The 22,109-nt window shown below is 44.5% G+C and overlaps 1 protein-coding gene across 1 annotated transcript; it reads left to right on the top strand.

Moving 5' to 3' along the window:
* The first annotated feature begins 2,060 nt into the window (after positions 1-2,060).
* On the top strand, positions 2,061-19,359 carry LOC126100416 (uncharacterized). The gene is made up of 2 exons (XM_049911012.1): positions 2,061-2,901; positions 19,212-19,359. Exons 1-2 carry the CDS (start codon positions 2,089-2,091, stop codon positions 19,239-19,241), a joined length of 843 nt encoding a protein of 280 aa, XP_049766969.1. The 5' UTR covers positions 2,061-2,088; the 3' UTR covers positions 19,242-19,359.
* The last annotated feature ends 2,750 nt before the right edge of the window (positions 19,360-22,109 follow it).

Genomic DNA, 22,109 nt, shown 5'->3' with positions numbered 1-22,109 from the left:
CATACACTTCTTTGTCCTTCTTGACATATTTTCAAGCGTGTCTCATGTCGTAGTGCGAAACGCATCCTGAACAGTGCTGCGCAGTTCTTCGTTTGCAGCATAACGACGCGCAAATACATGCGCGTTAATGACTCCCTATGACAAGTTGTCAGGTGTGGTGAGGTCAGGACACCTTGGTGACCATTCCAAGGCAGCTGCTGTTGCTGATGAACCACGGCCTGCTCGCTGTCCTGCAGAGTGTTCATTTAGGAAATTGTGAACTTAAAGAGCGTAGTGAGCAGGCAGTCCGTGTTGCTTCAACCGTATGAGTTATGCGAGGCCCGATACTTCATGCTGAGGTATTAACCATGTTTGTAAAATGCGGAAACAGTTTGCACCATTCGTACTTCCTTCACAGAGGTCTGTCCGAGAAGATGCTGTGATTTCATCGCTAGCCATACCGTAACGCGTGACAGGTTCCTTTCTAACTCCACTGTGTAATGAGGATTCTCTTTGGTCCAAACGACAACATTTCTAGCACGTGAGATAACACAAACTTGGCACGGTTCCGTGCATTCGGAAATTGAGTTAACCAAGCAAGGCGTGTTAAACGCGTTCATTTCACTCTCGTTTTCTAATGTCGGTCGAAGAGGTCTGACCTTAAAGGTCCTTCCTCGTCTGACCTCGCTTTGTTGTCCTTTGTATACCAAGTTCCGCAACATGTCTACGTGCCGACTTTATAAGAGATTGTTCCGTAGAAGCAGGGACTCCGGTACACGTTTCTTCTCGTATCCTCTTCCTTCCACACCGCTGTCTGTCTTTAACACAACCGAAAGCAAAAGTCCGCAGCTCGTGGTCGTGAGGTAGCGTTCTCGCTTCCCACGCCCGGGTTCCCGGGTTCGATTCCCGGAGGCGTCAGGGTTTTTCTCTGCCTCGTGATGACTGGGTGTTGTGTGATGCCCTTAGGTTAGTTGGGTTTAAGTAGTTCTAGGGGACTGATGACCATAGATGTTAAGTCCCATAGTGCTCAGAGCCATTTGAACCATTTCGAAAGCAAAAATACTTCTTTCCCAGTCCAGAAGCTTTGCCTTTCGCCGTGGAGCCGTACTAAATCTTTCCTGTAATGCTCCGACAATCTGATTCACTGGTTGTCCTGTGTGTTGTCGTTCGGCCACTCACACAGTCGTCACTAAGCGCTCCTTAGTAGCGTACCTATGAACGCTCGAATCTGCAACGGGTACAAATTAAATATCGACTGCGACCATGAAAACTTATAAACATGAATCCCAACAGCTGATAGTGTAGGTTCCAACATGCAGAGTAACATTTGTCACTAAACAGGGGCTACAGCGTTAGTGGGAGTACTCGTACACCCTGTAGGCATAGTGCACACTCCCCTCTTGAAATAACAAGTGCGATGGAGGGGACACATACTATGTAACTATTTACCATCACAATCATGTGTTTCTGCGTCTTTCACTATTCGATCAGGTGGGGAGGAAAGAGGTGTGGTCGCGGCGGAGGTTCGAGTCCTCCCTCGCGCATGGGTGTGTGTGTTTGTCCTTAGGATAATTGAGGTTAAGTAGTGTGTAAGCTTAGGGACTGATGACCATAGCTGTTAAGTCCCATAAGATTTCACACACATTTGAACATTTTTTTTTTTTTTTTTTTTGAAAGAGGTGTAGGGACAGGGAAGAAAACTGTGGTACTCATTGGGCCCACTGGCATCAGCTGAAGTTTACGGAGGTTTAGTGGAGAATCTTGGAGACTGAAGTCATTCAGTTCACCCCGAAAAAGTGTTACACGGTATCGTCAGCGAGCAGCTACGTGTGTTCACATGTCAGTCAGCCACAAACAGTGAGCAGAAAAAGGTGACATGGCGACAGCTAACACAGAGTCTGGGAGACAGCGGCGAGGCCGGCTCACAGAGGTCGCAGCAGCTGCGGTGACGTCAGCCACGAGACTTGCTCACAAGAAACTGCGCTAGCGGACAAACTCAGAAACAAAACCTAACTGTGACGTAGGGCTGTGACGTAGGGACGCCGCGTTTATAGCACAGCACTGGCCTCTCGAGCCTCAGGAGCGGGCAGCGCCGGAGTTCAGTGCGCCATGAGGAGGTCGGGGATGTATTGCAGCCTTCTGCTGCTGACGATGGCCGCAGTCTCCCGCGGCCGCAACGCTAGAGATTACTTCGCGGAGGCAAGATTCCAGTATTCCCCCTCTAGGCCCGAAGACGCGCTCATCTTTTTCATAGGCAATGCTCCGCCCCTGATTTGTGAACCTGAGAAAACTGACGATCGAGTCAGACGAGACCGTCCACAGGACGATTTTCGTCTCGATCTGCCACACGGGTACTCGTCCTATTCGTGTTCGTTCGAAGGAAACGCAACGAGACACACTAATTTCAACCTAATCCAAGACAGTGCACCGTATCTTTTCGAATTCAGTGGGGGCCGGAAAGTAAGTTTTACCGGTTTGAGAATGTACTGTACGAACGATTCACAGCTGCCAGATGAATATTTCCATCTGAGAGTGCAGCGCCCTACTGAGGATCGTCCAGTGAAATGTCGTCTCCGGAACGACCGTGGAATGCTGTACCTAAGGTTTCCAGGATTTCCCACAGTCGTTTGCCATCTCGGTACTATCGGAGAACGTTACTATTTTAATCTGCCAGGTATTGCTGATGAGCCACTCAAATGCGCGTTTCGCGTGTATTCGGAACTACCTTTAGGGGACACACACACAGAAGAACGGCTCTACCAGACTCTGATTAGCGGACTCCCGACTTACGTGGATGGCGTTCGCCCACGTGTCGTGTGCTTCCACCGAACGATCTCGAATGGGACGGCGTTTTTTCAGCTGCAGTTGCAGGGTGGCGCCACCTATGACTGCAGTTTCCCCGACACTATTCCTCACAATGTGGTAAGTGTGAACTTAACATTTTTTTATTATTTCGTTGTCTCAAGGCTTCGCCCATGGCTCTCACGCGAAGCATCAGTTTGATTCGAGCTGCACAGAAAAAACAGCCCGACTTTCTGAAGAAAACATTTCTGTGTTTGCGTCTACGCCTGAGCTCCGACTGTGAATCGTATCTGGATATCCTCATTTTCATAGGCAGCCACTTTAACTATTTCGCTACTGTCCTAAGCCTTTTTGATTGACACGAAATATCATTCTCGGTTGTAGGGATACTTACTAATTTCTGAAGCGTGTGGAGAGGTTCTCCCATAGCGGGAATAGGCTCAGAGCAAGAAACGATGGGCTACGGATAAAAAAAAAAAAAAACTACTGATATTTCTTGCTGTCGAGAATTTTCATCTGGAAAATACTTTTTTACTCCACAATATTCAATCTATACTTTTACTCCTACCAGCACTTTACAACAAGTATCGTCTCAGTGGATCCTAGTCATGATTTATTACATTTGTATTATTTACCCAAAATTCTGGCCGCGTTTCTGGTGACTGCGCTGTCAGTAGAGTAGCAGAGACCGTATAAGGTGAGCTGCAAAAGCAAATAGGATGAAAATTGGCACGAATTGAACGTAAGCATTTGGAAGTAGTATCATGTCTGCTTAACCCAGGTTTCGAAAATATAGGTACTCGGAACCCCTGACTTGTGCTATGATGATTTCTACAATAAGACGTTTATCAGCAACTAACCTTGCTGATACCTCTGGAACCAGCAACTGCGAACAAGGTAGTGACTCTTCTTCTGAAGCGATACGTTTGGAGTCATCATAAGACTTTAGTAAACAGCAAACGAAAGCTGGGAGGTAAACCTTTAAGACATGAAAGTTTTACTCCTTCAGTTGCATAATCTAGCGAACGATAACCTTATAATTCCAATCACATCAGTGTCCTCAGGATTTTTACTATCATCGACAGGTAGTTCGTTGTGAAACTCAAGTACCAGATTATCTGCGAAACGATGGGAAATTTCGTAGAGATTTGATTTACTTTCTTTTCGGTTCTGTTGTTTTTGTGGTCTTCACTCTGAAGACTTTTTCGATGCAGCTCTCCATGCTTTTCTGCCCTTTCCAAGCCTCTTCGACAACAGTATCCTACATCCATCTGAACCAGATTTCTCAATTAATGCCTAGGTCTGCCTCTACAACTTTTACTCCCTAATCTTCTCTCCATTACGAAACTGACTATTTCTGGATGTATCAGGATGCGTCCCATTAACCGATACCCTCTTTTAGTTAATTTGTACGATAAATCTTTTCTCAACAGTTGGATAAACTACCTCATTAGTTACTCGACCTACTCATATAATTTTTAACTTTCTGCTATAGCAGCACATTTCAAAAGCTTTGATTCTCTTCCTATCCGAACTGCTTATTGTCGACGTTCTCTTTCGCACAAGGCTACGCTCTAGGCAAACACTTTCAAAAATGACTTCCCAACACTTACATTTATACTACATTAACAAATTCCAATTTTTCCGAAATGCTTTTCTTGCTATCACCAGTCTCCACCTTATATTATCTACATTACTTCAGCCACAGTCAGTTACTTTGCCAGCTGAATAAATAAATTTATGTAATGCCTTTAGTATGTTATTTCCTCATGTAATTCCCTCAGAATCGCTTTATTTAGTTTGACTAGCAGCCATTACCATTGTTTTAACTTCGTTAAGTTTATCTTATAACCTCTTCTCAAAAAACTATGCATTTCGTTCATCCAAGTCCTTTGCCGTCTGACAGAACTACAATGTCACCACAAACTTGAACGTTCTTAATTTTTTACATAAAATTTAGTTCCCTTTCTCAGTTTTTCCTTGGTTTGCTTTTCTGTTTGCTGGGTTTACAGATTGAATAACAATGAGACAGGCTACAAACCTGTCTCACTCGCTTGGGTGCTATTCAACTATTTCCTGTCAATCTGTTATGTAATTTTATATCTCAAGTTTCAAATTAAAAAAATTATCTACAATGAAAGTTGAAACATTGGTCTTCAAGATCTACAAATCATTAAAACTACTAAATTCCATTTCGAGCTACATTCACTATTAACAACTTGATGTTGTAACATCTTATTTAAAGTGTTGAAGGTCGTATACACTAATAAAGATGTAGATGAAAAACTGTTTATATTTGGAATACTATTTGCACCACCGACAACTCGTTAAACGATAAAGGCAGACACCTTGCAAGAAAGTTCCATCACTTCTTGACGGTGGGGAGGGTCTCCACTGGCTGCGAGGATTTGCTCTTTGCCTGCCGTTTTCTGGCTTACATAGTCAGTACTGCCAGACAAGTAGTAACACAAGTGGTCTACCAGTTTACCTCAGAGTTAAACATTTCCTGTGCCTTGGTTACCTTTCCCTCTTCCTTTGATGTGTCATCTCATTCGCAAGCTAAGCGAAACGATCTTTTTACAGAATAACCACGAGTTCATCATCACTAGACACTAAAGGCAACGGCTTGTTTATGTGGCCATACTTATCTTTCCCTTGCCATTTTTACGTCTGGTTGCTCCTGGTGCCGTTAATTCCATGGACTTCAGTGTCTAAGGTACTAGTCCTACCTGCTGAGTTTTTCGAACATTTTGCCTTGCAAGATGTTTCTTATAAGTTGGCGTGTCGAATTAGTGTCCAGTTAATTTCATTTTTATCCTGTGTAACATATTAATCAGTGTCCTTCTTATTAAAGTAAAAATTTATTTCCGTCCTGCTGGAAGTAACCGGTTTCGGTTATAAAAGTCCTCAGACTATAGGAAGCAGCGGTGCTCAGAGCTGCTGAGTGATACACACACCTTAACGTCGTTGCACATCAGCTCGGTTCAGCGGCTCTCCTTGCTGCGTGGTACGTTGTTCTGACTATGGTTTGTAACCGAAACCGGTTACCACCAGTAGAACGAAAAGAAACTGCGATTGGGAATGTCGCATTTTGTTCTTATGTTACGAACAATCGCTATCGTTTCAACATGTTACGAAAAAATAAACTTCCTTTGCTCTTTAATTTAATTTCGTGTATATTGATTGCATTTTCTTGCAGGCAATGATGTTCTTATATGAAAACTACCTAAATATACGGCATGACGAATTTCTTTCTTGTTTCCATAATAAGTAGCATTTTGTTCACAATTCGCTCTTATTTCTGAAGCCTTGGATGGTCATTGCTTTTATTATTTTATTTTACTGTGCATTATACTTTCTTTGTTTCTGTTATTATCTACTTCTACAGCTATATTAGCGAGAAATCTTAATGTGAGTGACTCCCCCTTATAGCTTCTGCCACTGGAGTTTGTTGACCATCTGCATAACGTTCTCCCGCCGACTAGAAAAAGCGATCACATGACGGTACACGCTGCTCGTCTTTGGTCTGTCTCTATCTATTCTATTAATCCTACTTGGTACATGGAAATGTCGTTGAACCGTGATTTATGTTGAAAAAAAATATTCTTAAAAATTTATTTTATTTACTAGCGATTCATCAAGAACATTAACACATTTAATCACACCATGTGAGCGTGGAAGTAGTTGCCAGGGAGTAACTGATGAAATCATAAGCAAATTCCTTTTTAACAAATGACAATTTATTCACTTTAATGGTGCCTAAAGCATTAAAAAAACAGATTTTAAATTATAATCAGAAAGCACCCTCTAAATATCAAGTTACAATTTATTCAGAGGCAGAAAGAAACAAATTTTTGACTGTATGAGCTTTCGGGCTGTGAACCTTGCCACTCCCTTTTGACACGGCCGTAGTTATGACCGCTCACAACAACCTCTGAAAGACTACACTCGTGCAAATCAACAACACACCAGATTACTTTAAACTAAACGTTTTAACAATTCACACATGCACACAAACTATGCACCCTGTAGGAGGGATGGAAATGGTACAAAACACTAAAATTAAAATATTAACTTTTCCACCGAAGGTACAACTTGATTTTAACTTCTAAGAAAGTCTTACGGTGAAAGGGTGGCAACTTTATATACTAAATTGATATAAGCCCATGAAATGCAATCATATATAAAATTCTACATGGTTGGCCAAACAAGTTAAGATGCTCTACAGTACACAGATGCCGCCCCGCAAGATGATAGGCAAGATCAAAACATATTTCAGGAATTAGGCCGTTACACTCCAAGCAATAAATTCGTTAACACACCGAATCCGACGAACATGACAGAGGCAGCTACTAACGTACGGCAGATTGATATGGAGATTACCGAACAACCCGAACCACAGGTTGCTGTAACCCACCCCTACTCCACAAGGGAAAAACGGACCACCCAATTCATAAATAACCACCTTCCCGCAGGTGGGCAAACGGAGAAGAATGGTGGGACGACCCCAAAACAAAGCGGCTGGTGACCTCACCAAGAAAACAAGTAGAATTTAACAAGTAAATCAAACAACATATCAGCAATCACTTCTAATAAACTGCGATTTCTGGAGAAGACCTGGCGCAGCACCCCCAAATCGCTCTCCCGAATCGTCGGCTGCCAGCCGCTTCAACGAACGCAGGAAGGCGCGCCCATCTCCCGTCTAACGGCGTCGCAGCTCGCACCGGCCAGACCGATGTCGTGGGTTGACTCCTGTTGCTCTCGTGTCGACCGCGAAGCCATTACCCCTCGCTATACGGGGCTGCCCACTGGACTCACGTGGCGACCTCACATGCGCCGACGCTCAAGACGGACAAGTCTTCTTGTGCCTCAGTGCGCGACCGACCAACCGATCGATCCAATCGCAATTTACCATTGCCTGAGGAACTCGAGCAGACTGGCGGCCTAACGCGCAGATGCAGGAACTAAGCCCCGACCGGGCGACCGCTCGCTGAGTTTCTTACTGGCGGAGTGGAAAGACTCTCATTTATCCGGCTTTAACGATTGATCCGAAGGAAAGACATACTAGCATTCCGGACGACAGACAGACAGTAACTGCCTCACAAATTCGGACGAGAGACAGACTAGCAAGCTGGGGATGAGGGACTGACCCAGACTGACCCACTGGCAAGCTCATAACGCCCCTTAAATGCACGTGAACAGGCAACCTACACCATTTCCCACCAGAGGGAGACACAAAAGCTGCGATTGCCACAGCGGCGCCACAGCCAGAAACGGAGGGCGATTGCTTCACACTACGCGCTGCGGCACGCTCTTCAAAACAACAATTTTTACTACGGCTCGGTTGTGTAGCTAGGGTAGGGTGACCAAACGTCCCGGAAAACCGGGATTGTCCCAGTTTTCATCCCTGTGTTTCGGGACACTCAAAAGTCCCGGAATTCAGTTTTTAAATACATGTCGTGAAATTTTCTCAAGTTTTTGGCACTTCATTATATTAAACGAAATACGAGAAATTAACATATTTTAGCTTATTTGTTTAAAACCTCCATTGTCCCATACTAATAATCACAGTATCAGTATTGATACACGCAGGCAATAATTTACTTTGAGCGGTACTTTGGCCAACAAGTAGTAAGTTGTATTATTGTAACAGAGCTATGAAACCGTCCGATTGTCGCGCCACTTACACACTCATTGTCAGAACAGTGTAGTAGTTGATGTTTTGTCAGACAAAGTCCAATAGTTTTTTCTCATATTAGTGGTATTATTACTGCAGTGCTGTGAAACGCAATGCCGAAACGTGCCTACAAGTTCAGTGACTGTTATTCCAAGGAATGGAATTTCATTAATAAAGGTCGTTTTGATTACGAAGCAGAGTGTTCCGTATGTAACTGTTTTATTAGTATAAGTCATGGTGGACGTTCCGACATAGTTCATCACATCAGGTCAAAGAAACACATAAACAGATACAGTGCACCGAGCTGCAGTAAAACTCTACAAAATTATTTTGTGAAGCATCAGTCAAGTGAAGAGACGAAAGTTCGAGCAGCCGAGTTTTTTTTTAAAGCTGTGACTGTCTTCAGCATTACTCTGAGTTGGTAATAATTGCAAGTTATTTATTTGCAATCCCAGCCCATAATGCCAATGTGGAAAGAATATTTTCGTTCATGAATATCTAGTGGACTGATGAAAGAAACAGAATGGAGGTGGACTCTCTTGAAGCAATCCTGCAGATCCTGTACAACTGCAATATGTATTGTACCGAGTTTTATCACTGTGTCTCAAAGAACAAAGACACGATCAAAAAGGGTGGAGGCAATGAAAAATACCCTTTTCTCCAAGGACAGTCAATTCCATCTACAAGTGCTCAGTAATATTAAAGCTCTTGTTAATATTAATTGATTAAAAGTTGAATGGCGGTAAAATTTTGTAAAATCCTAATACATTTCTTTATTACTGTATACGCTTATTAAATGTCATTAATTATACAGATAATCTAGATTATATCAATCTTTTGTATCCTCTTATTAGTTATAATTAAAGGGTTAACAAAATGTATCAACAAAACATCAATATACACTCCTGGAAATTGAAATAAGAACACCGTGAATTCATTGTCCCAGGAAGGGGAAACTTTATTGACACATTCCTGGGGTCAGATACATCACATGATCACACTGACAGAACCACAGGCACATAGACACAGGCAACAGAGCATGTACAATGTCGGCACTAGTACAGTGTATATCCACTTTTTGCAGCAATGCAGGCTGCTATTCTCCCATGGAGACGATCGTAGAGATGCTGGATGTAGTCCTGTGGAACGGCTTGCCATGCCATTTCCACCTGGCGCCTCAGTTGGACCAGCGTTCGTGCTGGACGTGCAGACCGCGTGAGACGACGCTTCATCCAGTCTCAAACATGCTCAATGGGGGACAGATCCGGAGATCTTGCTGGCCAGGGTAGTTGACTTACACCTTCTAGAGCACGTTGGGTGGCACGGGATACATGCGGACGTGCATTGTCCTGTTGGAACAGCAAGTTCCCTTGCCGGTCTAGGAATGGTAGAACGATGGGTTCGATGACGGTTTGGATGTACCGTGCACTATTCAGTGTCCCCTCGACGATCACCAGTGGTGTACGGCCAGTGTAGGAGATCGCTCCCCACACCATGATGCCGGGTGTTGGCCCTGTGTGCCTCGGTCGTATGCAGTCCTGAATGTGGCGCTCATCTGCACGGCGCCAAACACGCATACGACCATCATTGGCACCAAGGCAGAAGCGACTCTCATCGCTGAAGACGACACGTCTCCATTCGTCCCTCCATTCACGCCTGTCGCGACACCACTGGAGGCGGGCTGCACGATGTTGGGGCGTGAGCGGAAGACGGCCTAACGGTGTGCGGGACCGTAGCCCAGCTTCATGGAGACGGTTGCGAATGGTCCTCGCCGATACCCCAGGAGCAACAGTGTCCCTAATTTGCTAGGAAGTGGCGGTGCTGTCCCCTACGGCACTGCGTAGGATCCTACGATCTTGGCGTGCATCCGTGCGTCGCTGCGGTCCGGTCCCAGGTCGACGGGCACGTGCACCTTCCGCCGACCACTGGCGACAACATCGATGTACTGTGGAGACCTCACGCCCCACGTGTTGAGCAATTCGGCGGTACGTCCACCCGGCCTCCCGCATGCCCACTATACGCCCTCGCTCAAAGTCCATCAACTGCACATACGGTTCACGTCCACGCTGTCGCGGCATACTACCAGTGTTAAAGACTGCGATGGAGCTCCGTATGCCACGGCAAACTGGCTGACACTGACGGCGGCGGTGCACAAATGCTGCGCAGCTAGCGCCATTCGACGGCCAACACCGCGGTTCCTGGTGTGTCCGCTGTGCCGTGCGTGTGATCATTGCATGCACAGCCCTCTCGCAGTGTCCGGAGCAAGTATGGTGGGTCTGACACACCGGTGTCAATGTGTTCTTTTTTCCATTTCCAGGAGTGTATTTAAAATTAAGAAACCTGGGTATATGTGGAATGAGGTGTCCATTGGCACCCGGGTGAATGTGTCACCGTTTTCACCGAAAATAATTTGGTCACCCCAAGCTAAGGCCACCCATACGGTAGACCGTTCGCCTGGTGCGTGTCTTTTGAGTTGACGCCACTTCAGCGACTTGTGTGTCTATAAGCATGAGATCATGATCATTAGGACAACACAACATCCAGTCCCTAGGGGGAAAAATTCTCCGACCCAGCCGGGAATCGAACCGGGTCCCTTCGGAACGACGTTCCGTCGCGCTGACTACTTTTTTTTTTTTTTTAATCTCATTTTTGTTCGGTTTCGTTCGTTGCATCTGCTCGGGGCGGACGTCGTAAGACATCCGTTTAAGTTCTTTGTTGATCGCATAACTCAGTACCACTCAGCTACCGGGGAGCACATCCGACTTCGTGAGGGAGTCAGATTCATAAACAACACTCGAGAGTCGGTCAAACGAGTATGTTGTAAACCACTTCTTACGGGTATGAATTACAGTTCTTTACTATTTTTCCAGTGTATCTCAGTCAATATCGGCTATTCCTACAATTTGCTTTGTGCGGTCATTCAATTTTATGTCGCCTTAGGTGGTCACCCTCTATGGATTTAGAATGTTATGTTGTTGGTTATTGGCTTTTATGTTTTACGAGAAAGAGAAATTAAGTTGTATATTCCCACAAGTTATTACTTAATATGATGTTACTTACGAGCCATAAAGTGGTGACCTCAGGTTCAGAAATCTCGCACAGGAAGAAACAAGCAAGCGAGGCGACGCAAATTCTCCGACGAATACGACAGAAGTTCTAAGATAACATTTAGTACAAATACAAAGTTCAGTAGAGTCCCGTTAAACCGAACTAATTGGGACCGGACCATGTTCGGATTACCGATTTGTTCGGATTAGCAGGAATTACGGTCACGAGTTTCTAGAATAAAGTATACCAAGCAGATAAGTAGGTACACCAGGGTAGCAAATGGGAACAGGTGTGGGAACAATGACTCACTCTCACTCCCTGACCATGTTGTTGTGCATTGTAGTGTTTGAGGTCAGTGCACTGCCAGTTGGCTCCCAAAGCGCTTGGTTATGTTAGTTATCGATCGCTGGCAGTCGTTAGCAGTTGTAATGTATTCGTTCAGGTGTAGTGGTGCACGTATTTCGTCATGAGTAATCGGAAACATACAACGTTAACTCTCAAAGAAAACCTGAATGCTTTGAAGCGGATAGACAATGGTGAGAATGTATCTAAACTGGCAACGGAACTGGGTGTTGGTAAAACAATCATTTGTGATTGGAAGAAGAACCGAATGAAGCTTGAACAGTCCTGCGCAACGTCTTCGGGAAAAACACTCGAAATTCGGCAGACTCTGAAACAATACCAGTACGATAAAGTGGATGAAGCTCTTTTCTTTTGGTTTACGCTGGAAAGAGAAAGGGGAACTCCTTTGAGTGGAACACTGGTCCAGGAGGAGGCTATTTACCTGAACAAGTTAATGAATGGTGATGAGTCCAGTGCGAGTACGGGTTGGGTGGACAGATTCAAAAAAGTCATGGAATCCGTCAGCTAACATTTACTGGAGAGAAGCTTTCTTCTGACAGTGATGCAGCGAAGGAATACATGGGTGAGTTTGAAAAAATGATAAGAGAGGAAAAGTATTCTCCCCAAGAAATTTATAACGCTGACGAGACTGGCCTTAATTTTAGGGCATTGCCAACAAAAAGCCTGGCATCAAAAGCAGAAGACCATGCTTCTGGTTTTAAAATATGCAAAGATCATGTGAATTTACTAGCGTTCAGCAACGCGGCTGGTAATCACAAGCTGCCTTTATGCTGACCGGCAAATCTGCTAGGCCCAGAGCTTTTAAAAACTGCAACATAAAGTCCCTGCCCGTATATTATCGAAACCAGAAAAAAACATGGATGGATGGTAAGTTGGTCAAAGAATGGTTTCACGGCCAGTTTGTTCCCTCTGTTCGACGGTTTCCGAACGAAAATCATTATTCTCCCCGTGCAGTCCTTTTGACTGATAACGCGCCATCTCACCCCAGCACTGAGCAATTATGTGATGGAGAAATTGTGACGAAGTTTTTGCCGCCGAATGTTACACCACTTCTACAGGCGATGGACCAGGGCGTACTGAAAACATTAAAACTCATTTACAGAAAACAATTTTTAAGAATGCTGATCCAAGATGATAGCATTCCTTCAGTGGACAAAATAAAAAAGACCAATGTGAAGGATGTTGTTTATTGGGCCGCTGAGGCATGGCAGAATATTTCGGAAAATACTCTGAGAAAATCTTCGAGAAAACTGTGGACATCTGTTGAATTTCAGGACAATCTAGTTGAAAATGAAGAGGAAAATCTACTAAAAATGATAAAGACAATCCCTGGATGTGAAGAAGCTAGTGAAGGAAACGTAGATGAGTGGATGGCAGCGGATAGGGTATGTGTGGAGAACCTTACTGACGCTGATTTAGTTGCTGCTGTGACTCAAGACCAGGAAGAAGTGGACTGCTGTGACAGAAGTGACAATGAGCCCGAAAGCGACTAAGGAGAACTGGTGCCACACAGTGACGCAGCAGAAGCCCTTGACCTCGCGGTACGTTATTTGGAGCAATAGCCCACTGCTACATCTGCTGATTTCATGTTTATGAGACGATGGCGCAACTACGCGTCATATAACAGTATGCCTTCATTACGCCTAAAACCAATGACAGAGTTTTTGTCATCTAAAAAAGTAGGGAAAAATGTCCCCTGTATTTTAATAAGTTTGACAGCTTTTCTTTCATTGTTATGCATTGTTTGAACCTAATGTTTCTGGCCAATTTTCTACTACATGTTTACTGTACTGTCTAAATTAAAATAGTGTGTATGTACAGCAGTTAACCGCACAGTTTTCCATACTTAGACAATCATTTTTCATGTTCGGATTAACCGAACGTTCGGATTACCGGGGTTCGGATTAGCGGCGCAGTCAGATGCATATACATCGCGGCACGGAAACGTTTCGCCGGGACAAATTGATGATTTGCGCACGACAGGCTCCACTGTCGACGAAACTCCGAGAAACGAAGATTCATCTGGACGGCGTATGAAGGTTCGCACGTCTCCGTTCCTGTCTGATAAACAGGAACTCTTCTTTTCGATGTTAGAGTTGGCGTTCACTCGTAATTCACTAACAAACAATCAAGAAAAGATCGCGATGGCAGTCAACAGTCTGAACAGTCTCGAGGCCAGAGCGGCAGCATCAGTAGATGACGAAATTAAGCGTTCACCAACAACACAGCAATATACAAGTATAAAGAAGATTTTGATAAGCAAGCTTAGTAAGCCGTTAGATCAACGGATACACAACGTGTTACTCAGCGAGCGACAACGTGTCAGATCCCCCTGAGAATTTTGGCGGCAGTTACGGGGGATAGTGAGAGAGGCAGAATTTTCGGATTCTGTGCTCCGGCACGTTTGGACATCATAGGTCCCCACGGCAGTAAAGGCGGCGGTGGCTACAAAGGCTGGCTGGGACACGACCAGTAATCAGCAGCTGTCCGACAGAGTTCATGCGACAATGGAGACAACAAGTACACTGAGCGGACGCGAAGTTGGGAAAGTATCAGGCGGCGGTAATTCGCAAGGGTCAACGGGCGGATATAACTGCACAGTTTCAGAAACTAGAAGACGAGCTACAGAGAAAAATCGAGGCTTATAATATCACTGGAACGGAGCGTTCTGCAGCGCACTTAGGAAACAGTGGATAGACAGAACCTTAACAGCTATGTTCGTACAGGGTGCTAAATATTGAACGATATGAAAAAAAGTAAATTTGCTACAACTACGGCGTGCACACATTTTTTTCAATATGTGAACGTCGCTACACGTTTTCGGATTTAGGTTATGACATGGTCGATATGCCTGCCATCATTGGCGGTGATGTGGCGCAGCTGAACAGGGAAATTCTGCATGACCCTCTCAAGTGTCGACGACCTGAATGCTCCTGCTGCTTTCATCTCGGGAATGGTTTTGGGGTTATTGCTGTAAACCTTCTATTTAATATAGTCCCTTAAAAAGGAGTCGCACGCGTTCAGGTTCGGAGAATATGAAGGCCAATCGAGGCCCATGCCAGTATCTCAGATCTGAGAATCCCAGAGCAACAATGCAGTCCCCAAACTGCTCCTCCAGGACATCAAATGCTCTCCTGCTTCGATGGCGTCGAAATCCGTCTTGCACTAACCACATCTCGTCGAAATCAGGGTCACTTTGGATAATGGGCATGAAATCAAAATCCAGAACCTTTATGTACCGTTCGGTAGTCACCGTGCCATCTACATCTACATGATTACTCTGCAATTCACATTTAAGTGCTTGGCAGGGGGTTCATCGAACCACAATCATACCACCTCTCTACCATTCCACTCCCGAACAGCACGCGGGAAAAACGAACACCTAAACCTTTCTGTTCGAGCTCTGATTTCTCTTATTTTATTTTGATGATCATCCCTACCTATGTCGGTTGGGCTCAATAAAATATTTTCGCATTCGGAAGAGAAAGTTGGTGACTGAAATTTCGTAAATAGATCTCGCCGCGACGAAAAACGTCTTTGCTTTAATGACTTCCATCCCAACTCGCGTATCATATCTGCCACACTCTCTCCCCTATTACGTGATAATACAAAACGAGCTGCCCTTTCTGCACCCTTTCGATATCCTCCGTCAATCCCACCTGGTAAGGATCCCACACCGCGCAGCAATATTCTAAAAGAGGACGAACGAGTGTAGTGTAAGCTGTCTCTTTAGTGGACTTGTTGCATCTTCTAGGTGTCCTGCCAATGAAACACAACCTTTGGCTCGCCTTCCCCACAATATTATCTATGTGGTCTTTTCAACTGAAGTTGTTCGTAATTTTAACACCCAGGTACTTAGTTGAATTGACAGCGTTGAGAATTGTACTATTTATCGAGTAATCGAATTCCAACGGATTTCCTTTGGAACTCATGTGGATCAGCTCACACTTTTCGTTATTTAGCGTCAACTGCCACCTGCCACACCATACAGCAATCTTTTCTAAATCGCTTTGCAACTGATACTGGTCTTCGGATAACCTTACTAGACGGTAAATTACAGCATCATCTACGAACAACCTAAGAGAACTGCTCAGATTGTCACCCAGGTCATTTATATAGATCAGTAACAGCAGAGGTCCCAGGACGCTTCCCTGGGGAACACCTGATATCACTTCAGTTATACTCGATGATTTTCCGTCTATTACTACGAAGGAATATCGCACTGATTATTCTGTGCCTGGACGTTGCACACCACAGAGTCACCCGTTGGGGATGAAGAGGCTTCTCGATCGCGAAATACGGATTCTCGGTCCCCGAAATGCGCCAATTTGACTTAGTGACGAACCCATCCAAATTAAAGAGGGATTCGTCGCTAAACCAAGCCATACTGAGCATTCTAGTTCCCATTATGCCTCGCGGCCAACCGTGCAGTTAGAAGGCCCCAACACAAACCATTCCAGAAAGTATGACGAATTTGTTTCATATAGTTCAGTAATTGTCACCCTGTACCACGGACGGTTCGGACAACGAGCAGCCAAGTATGTTCTACCATGCAGTTAGGCACGTTTCGTCAATAACGTGGAGACTGTAAGTACAGACACTTCCTGCTTGCCCTTGTAACGACGACTGTGCGTACGAGATGTAAAGTCCTCATGTTATTATCTGGTGGACACCAGGTGTGACGTAAGCACGCTGCTAGTAGGTAGAGATATGTCAGTCTAGGACAGTTCATTAGTTTGCTACACGGCAGAAAATAAACGGCCGATAACAACGTACGGCAGCTGCAGCAAGGATGTGAATTTAGGTTTTCGTAATACTTGGTGCTGGACGTTTGTAACAGTCGACGTGCCGGAACCGAACGTAGGGGCAAATTTTCCGTACGCAGCTAGTTATCACCACTGAAATTCTGTTGTCTCGAGAAGGAATGGGAAGTAGCCTTCTATGAAAATTGAGAGAGAGAGGAGGCGGTTCGGTACAAGGGACGGAGGTAGAGCATCTTATGGACCTGACAGCACAGTCACCGACTGCAGTGGCACACAGTACGGTTCACCCCATGAACACAGTGCTGGGCCACCCAGTCTCTTTTGGACCGAGAGGACTGTCACCAGACAGGTTCGCGGACGGAAAGACCGAATTCGAACGTATGTTAGAAAGAGGAATGTCACGGAGATGAGAGCGCATGCTCGTCACTTTTATATCTACTAAAGAAAAAAAAGGAGAAAGTTGAAGGCCTTGCGGTGATTACAGGGAATTCAATGCTCACACGATACCCGTTCAATAGCCAGGGTCCAATATTCGTGAATTTACGAGTGTACTAGTGGGAGCAAAATACATCAGCTTCATAGATTGTCAAAAGGCATATCGTCAGATACAGGTTTCAAACGCTGACATACTGAAGACAACTGTTACTATACCTTTTTGACCCTTCGAACTTTTACGTATGCCAATTGGTCTTAAAAACACAGCTCAAACGCGGCGACGTTTCATTGATGAGGTGTTAGGGGGATGAGACTTCACCTTCGCCTGTCTGGACGATATACTGATGTTATCAGCTACACAAAAGCTCCATGAAGCTCACCTTAAAGCGGTTTTTCGTAGACTGCGTCGGTATGGGATAATAATTAATGAAAATTAGTGAAAACTGTGAAAAAGACACGTCACGTACTTAGGGCACACAATTTCAGCAGTCGACACACGACCGTTGGAAGAGAAAATGGTATTTATAGAACAAATACCTAGACAATTGGACCTGCAACAATAATGTAAGTTTTGAGGTGTTGTAAATCATTGAATGTGGATGAACCCCGACCGTCAGGCATTACATGCATTGAAAAAAAAATGACAGTGCATTGAGAATGGCTAGTTTCTAGCTGAAATCTAGATCTGCGAATAAAATTTCAAAAGGACGACTGATAGCTGAAATCTATTATTTACAAGAAAATATGTCTTCCAAAATATGAGGGAAGAGAGTAGTGTACGTAAAATCTTTTTTCTACTGTAACGTCATGAGAAATCTGTTGGCTTCAAAAGAAGTGAAAGGTGACAATAAACACCATACGTAACTTTTCTGTAAAACGGTTATGAAGGTCATATGAATGAAAATCTGAAAACGTGTTACATGTGAAAAATGTTTACTCAGTCACCAATAATGATTCTTTACAAATAAAGTTAATCGATTCCACTAAGAAGTTTCTTAAAATGCAGTACGTTTAAGACAAACAATAATTATATCAGCTAAATGATGGCCACCCAAATAAAACTCGCCAAACCATTACGTGGGATAAGTGAAGAGTAACAGTGGCACGTCCGAAGCACTGCGGTGTTCATACGTCAAGTTGAACGCATTGCGAGTCTGGTGCATGTTGTTGGGATTTGCGAGTTCTGACCAGGGATACATATTTGTTATTAGTAATTAGCAGATGCAAGGCACTAAAAGTTTGCTTTTGTCAGCGAGGGGAAATAAAAGGATCTGTAAACTTTCTCTTATAAATCCACACCAGTCACATGGCATTCAAATAAGGACTAATAACCTTACATGTTCTTGTATACGTATAATTTATTTCAATCTACTATCTGTTGTTTCGGTTGCACCCATAAAGCAAAATGAACAATTCTCATCATAACAGACTTCCGGAATCCTCCAGAATGTCAAAACGTCCTTCACAGGGTGGAGGACAGTTTTATCTAGCCCTGTGGATGAGTTGTTTTAGAAACTAAATTTGGCAGCACTGGCATAAAATCTAAAAATACATACAATTATTTCTCAGAGTAACATGAAGTTAGTTAAATATTTTGAACTGCAAAGTTGCGAACATGTTAACTAAAGCCTGCAGAAATCTTTCTATTTCGAAGTGGCCGTGCGGTTAAAGGCGCTGCAGTCTGTAACCGCAAGACCGCTACGGTCGCAGGTTCGAATCCTGCCTCGGGCATGGATGTTTGTGATGTTCTTAGGTTAGTTAGGTTTAACTAGTTCTAAGTTCTAGGGGACTAATGACCTCAGAAGTTGAGTCCCATAGTGCTCAGAGCCATTTGAACGATTTTGAACCAGTTTTCTGTTGAATGTATTCTTATTGTTAGGATATAAATTGTGCTGCGTAATATTTCTGTTTTGATTATTATCGCAGGCACATTTTCGAAGAAGTTTTCTGTTATACTGTGCTATGGCTATATTTAAGTTAATATAGTTAAAATTTTGATAGGCTTCCATCGCCTAGAAGTGGACAGCAGTTCCAAAATATGTTCTAGAATGTCTGTTTTAAGTTTCAGTAACTTATAATTTAGATGGACAGCTTGTGATGAAGTGCGGCTTAACTAACTTTGTCTGTTGTTCTCTCTGTTTCAGCTGCAGCCGGGAAATACGACCCAAGACTGAAGGCTACCTTTCCCAGCAAGGCAGAAGACTCGTTACGGCAACAAAGCAGGAATACTTTCCACAACTATCTAAAAAATAACTCATAATAATGCAATAAATATGGGTACATAACTTTCAACATTGCTGCCACATTACTTTATTCCGACTTTAATGATGCTTCTTTAAAGCTCCTTTTGCAGAGTACATTAATTAGATATGGCTGCACTTCCCAGATACACGTCGATTAGTCTATTGTATGATTTTAAATAACAGGAGTGCATAGGAACTGGAAACTAAGGTGGGGCAAATCTGAAGCAAACGACTCCGCTGGTCAGCATCCACCAGAGGAAAAATGCTTATTATAACTATCGATTGCCTTTAGTATTCCACTGCTGAGACAAGCATAAGAATGGCTCAATGTCGACAGCGAATTCAAAGTGTATGTCGCGGTATTCTGGTTGATGTTAATGAATTATGAACACAGTAAATTATTTATGATTAGCTACAAATACAGATTATGGATTCTACTATTATACCAACCACGATTACACTTCTGAAGGACCAGCCTACATTATTACTTACTTTTCCAGAAAGCAACGGGGTGTCGTTATTCCCAGCACTGATTACCTATTCAATACGTTTCAAGAAAGGAATGTGGATGATTTTTATTTTATTTTTTTTTTTTTTTTTGACTCTGTATTCTTAGTGACGTGTCGTGATTATTACACAACAAAAGAGAAATTTTAACCTGTGAACTAGCTAGGGGTTACCAACTTACTACCCCCACTGTTGTTAGGAATCTATACGGACAGATTTTAAAACTAATTCCTTTAATCTGAACTTTTAGAGTAATATGCAAAGTGCTGTTATTGGTATGAATACGATGTATTTCCAGTGTTGAGAATAAAGTACCAGGCATGTTCATGCTTTCCTAGATGCATTAAAGGACCGCTGAAAGATATCCACTTGTTTGATGCATGCAAGAGGGATTCACCTGCAGACAGCGTCATCCTAACTTTTGTATCTACAATTAGTTGCCAACGAATACGTTGACAACAAACACCGAGGTGCCGCTGATTTCAGTGTAAACAAGGGCGCTACTTCCAACCAAAAAAAAATGGTTCAAATGGCTCTGAGCACTATGGGACTTAACTTCTAAGGTCATCAGTCCCATAGAACTTAGAACTACTTAAACCTAACTAACCTAAGGACATCACACACGTCCATGCCCGAGGCAGGATTCGAACCTGCGGTCGTAGCGGTCGCGCGGTTCCAGACTCTAGCCCTAGAACCACTCGGCCAACCCGACCGGCACTTCCAGCCAAACATCTGGCACGCGTGTCGATAACCACGACTGCTGTTATGGCTACAATTCTGTTTCCAAAACACACATATCTTCAATGACACTCTGACACTAAACCTGGAGAGAACATTGTACAATATTCCTAGGCTGTGACAGTCATACTCTGAAGGTAAGTCCAACTGGTGCACCACAGTCTTCTATCCAATGTAGGCACTGCCGTGGCGGTGTCGTACTTATCCATCCTCGGAAAGATGCACTGTGACAAACTAAGCCCAGCGGAAACATGCGCTTGTGTGTGTGTGTGTGTGTGTGTGTGTGTGTGTGTGTGTGTGTGTGGTGGCCAATGCTAAATAGAAACATACAGATCTCTTCCTTGCATATACAGCAGGTTTGTCAGTGAAGATGATAAGGAGGTGACTGCATGGTATGGATCTGCAACGACTAAAATACACTCCTGGAAATTGAAATAAGAACACCGTGAATTCATTGTCCCAGGAAGGGGAAACTTTATTGACACATTCCTGGGGTCAGATACATCACATGATCACACTGACAGAATCACAAGCACATAGACACAGGCAACAGAGCATGCACAATGTCGGCACTAGTACAGTGTATATCCATCTTTCGCAGCAATGCAGGCTGCTATTCTCCCATGGAGACGATCGTAGAGATGCTGGATGTAGTCCTGTGGAACGGCTTGCCATGCCATTTCCACCTGGCGCCTCAGTTGGACCAGCGTTCGTGCTGGACGTGCAGACCGCGTGAGACGACGCTTCATCCAGTCCCAAACATGCTCAATGGGGGACAGATCCGGAGATCGTGCTGGCCAGGGTAGTTGACTTACACCTTCTAGAGCACGTTGGGTGGCACGGGATACATGCGGACGTGCATTGTCCTGTTGGAACAGCAAGTTCCCTTGCCGGTCTAGGAATGGTAGAACGATGGGTTCGATGACGGTTTGGATGTACCGTGCACTATTCAGTGTCCCCTCGACGATCACCAGTGGTGTACGGCCAGTGTAGGAGATCGCTCCCCACACCATGATGCCGGGTGTTGGCCCTGTGTGCCTAGGTCGTATGCAGTCCTGATTGTGGCGCTCACCTGCACGGCGCCAAACACGCATACGACCATCATTGGCACCAAGGCAGAAGCGACTCTCATCGCTGAAGACGACACGTCTCCATTCGTCCCTCCATTCACGCCTGTCGCGACACCACTGGAGGCGGGCTGCACGATGTTGGGGCGTGAGCGGAAGACGGCCTATCGGTGTGCGGGACCGTAGCCCAGCTTCATGGAGACGGTTTCGAATGGTCCTCGCCGATACCCCAGGAGCAACAGTGTCCCTAATTTGCTGGGAAGTGGCGGTGCGGTCCCCTACGGCACTGCGTAGGATCCTACGGTCTTGGCGTGCATCCATGCGTCGCTGCGGTCCGGTCCCAGGTCGACGGGCACGTGCACCTTCCGCCGACCACTGGCGACAACATCGATGTACTGTGGAGACCTCACGCCCCACGTGTTGAGCAATTCGGCGGTACGTCCACCCGGCCTCCCGCATGCCCACTATACGCCCTCGCTCAAAGTCC

Source organism: Schistocerca cancellata, chromosome 9 (genome assembly GCF_023864275.1).
Source record: "Schistocerca cancellata isolate TAMUIC-IGC-003103 chromosome 9, iqSchCanc2.1, whole genome shotgun sequence".
NCBI lineage: Eukaryota > Metazoa > Arthropoda > Insecta > Orthoptera > Acrididae > Schistocerca > Schistocerca cancellata.
Note: the sequence above shows the minus strand (reverse complement) of the source record. Positions and strands in the feature narration are given on the sequence as shown.

Coding starts and splice junctions, on each gene's coding strand:
- LOC126100416 (XM_049911012.1), top strand. CDS start 2,089: ATGAGGAGGTCGGGGATGTATTGCAGCCTTCTGCTGCTGACGATGGCC. Junction 2,902..19,211: donor ACACTATTCCTCACAATGTG/GTAAGTGTGAAC, acceptor TCTCTGTTTCAG/CTGCAGCCGGGAAATACGAC.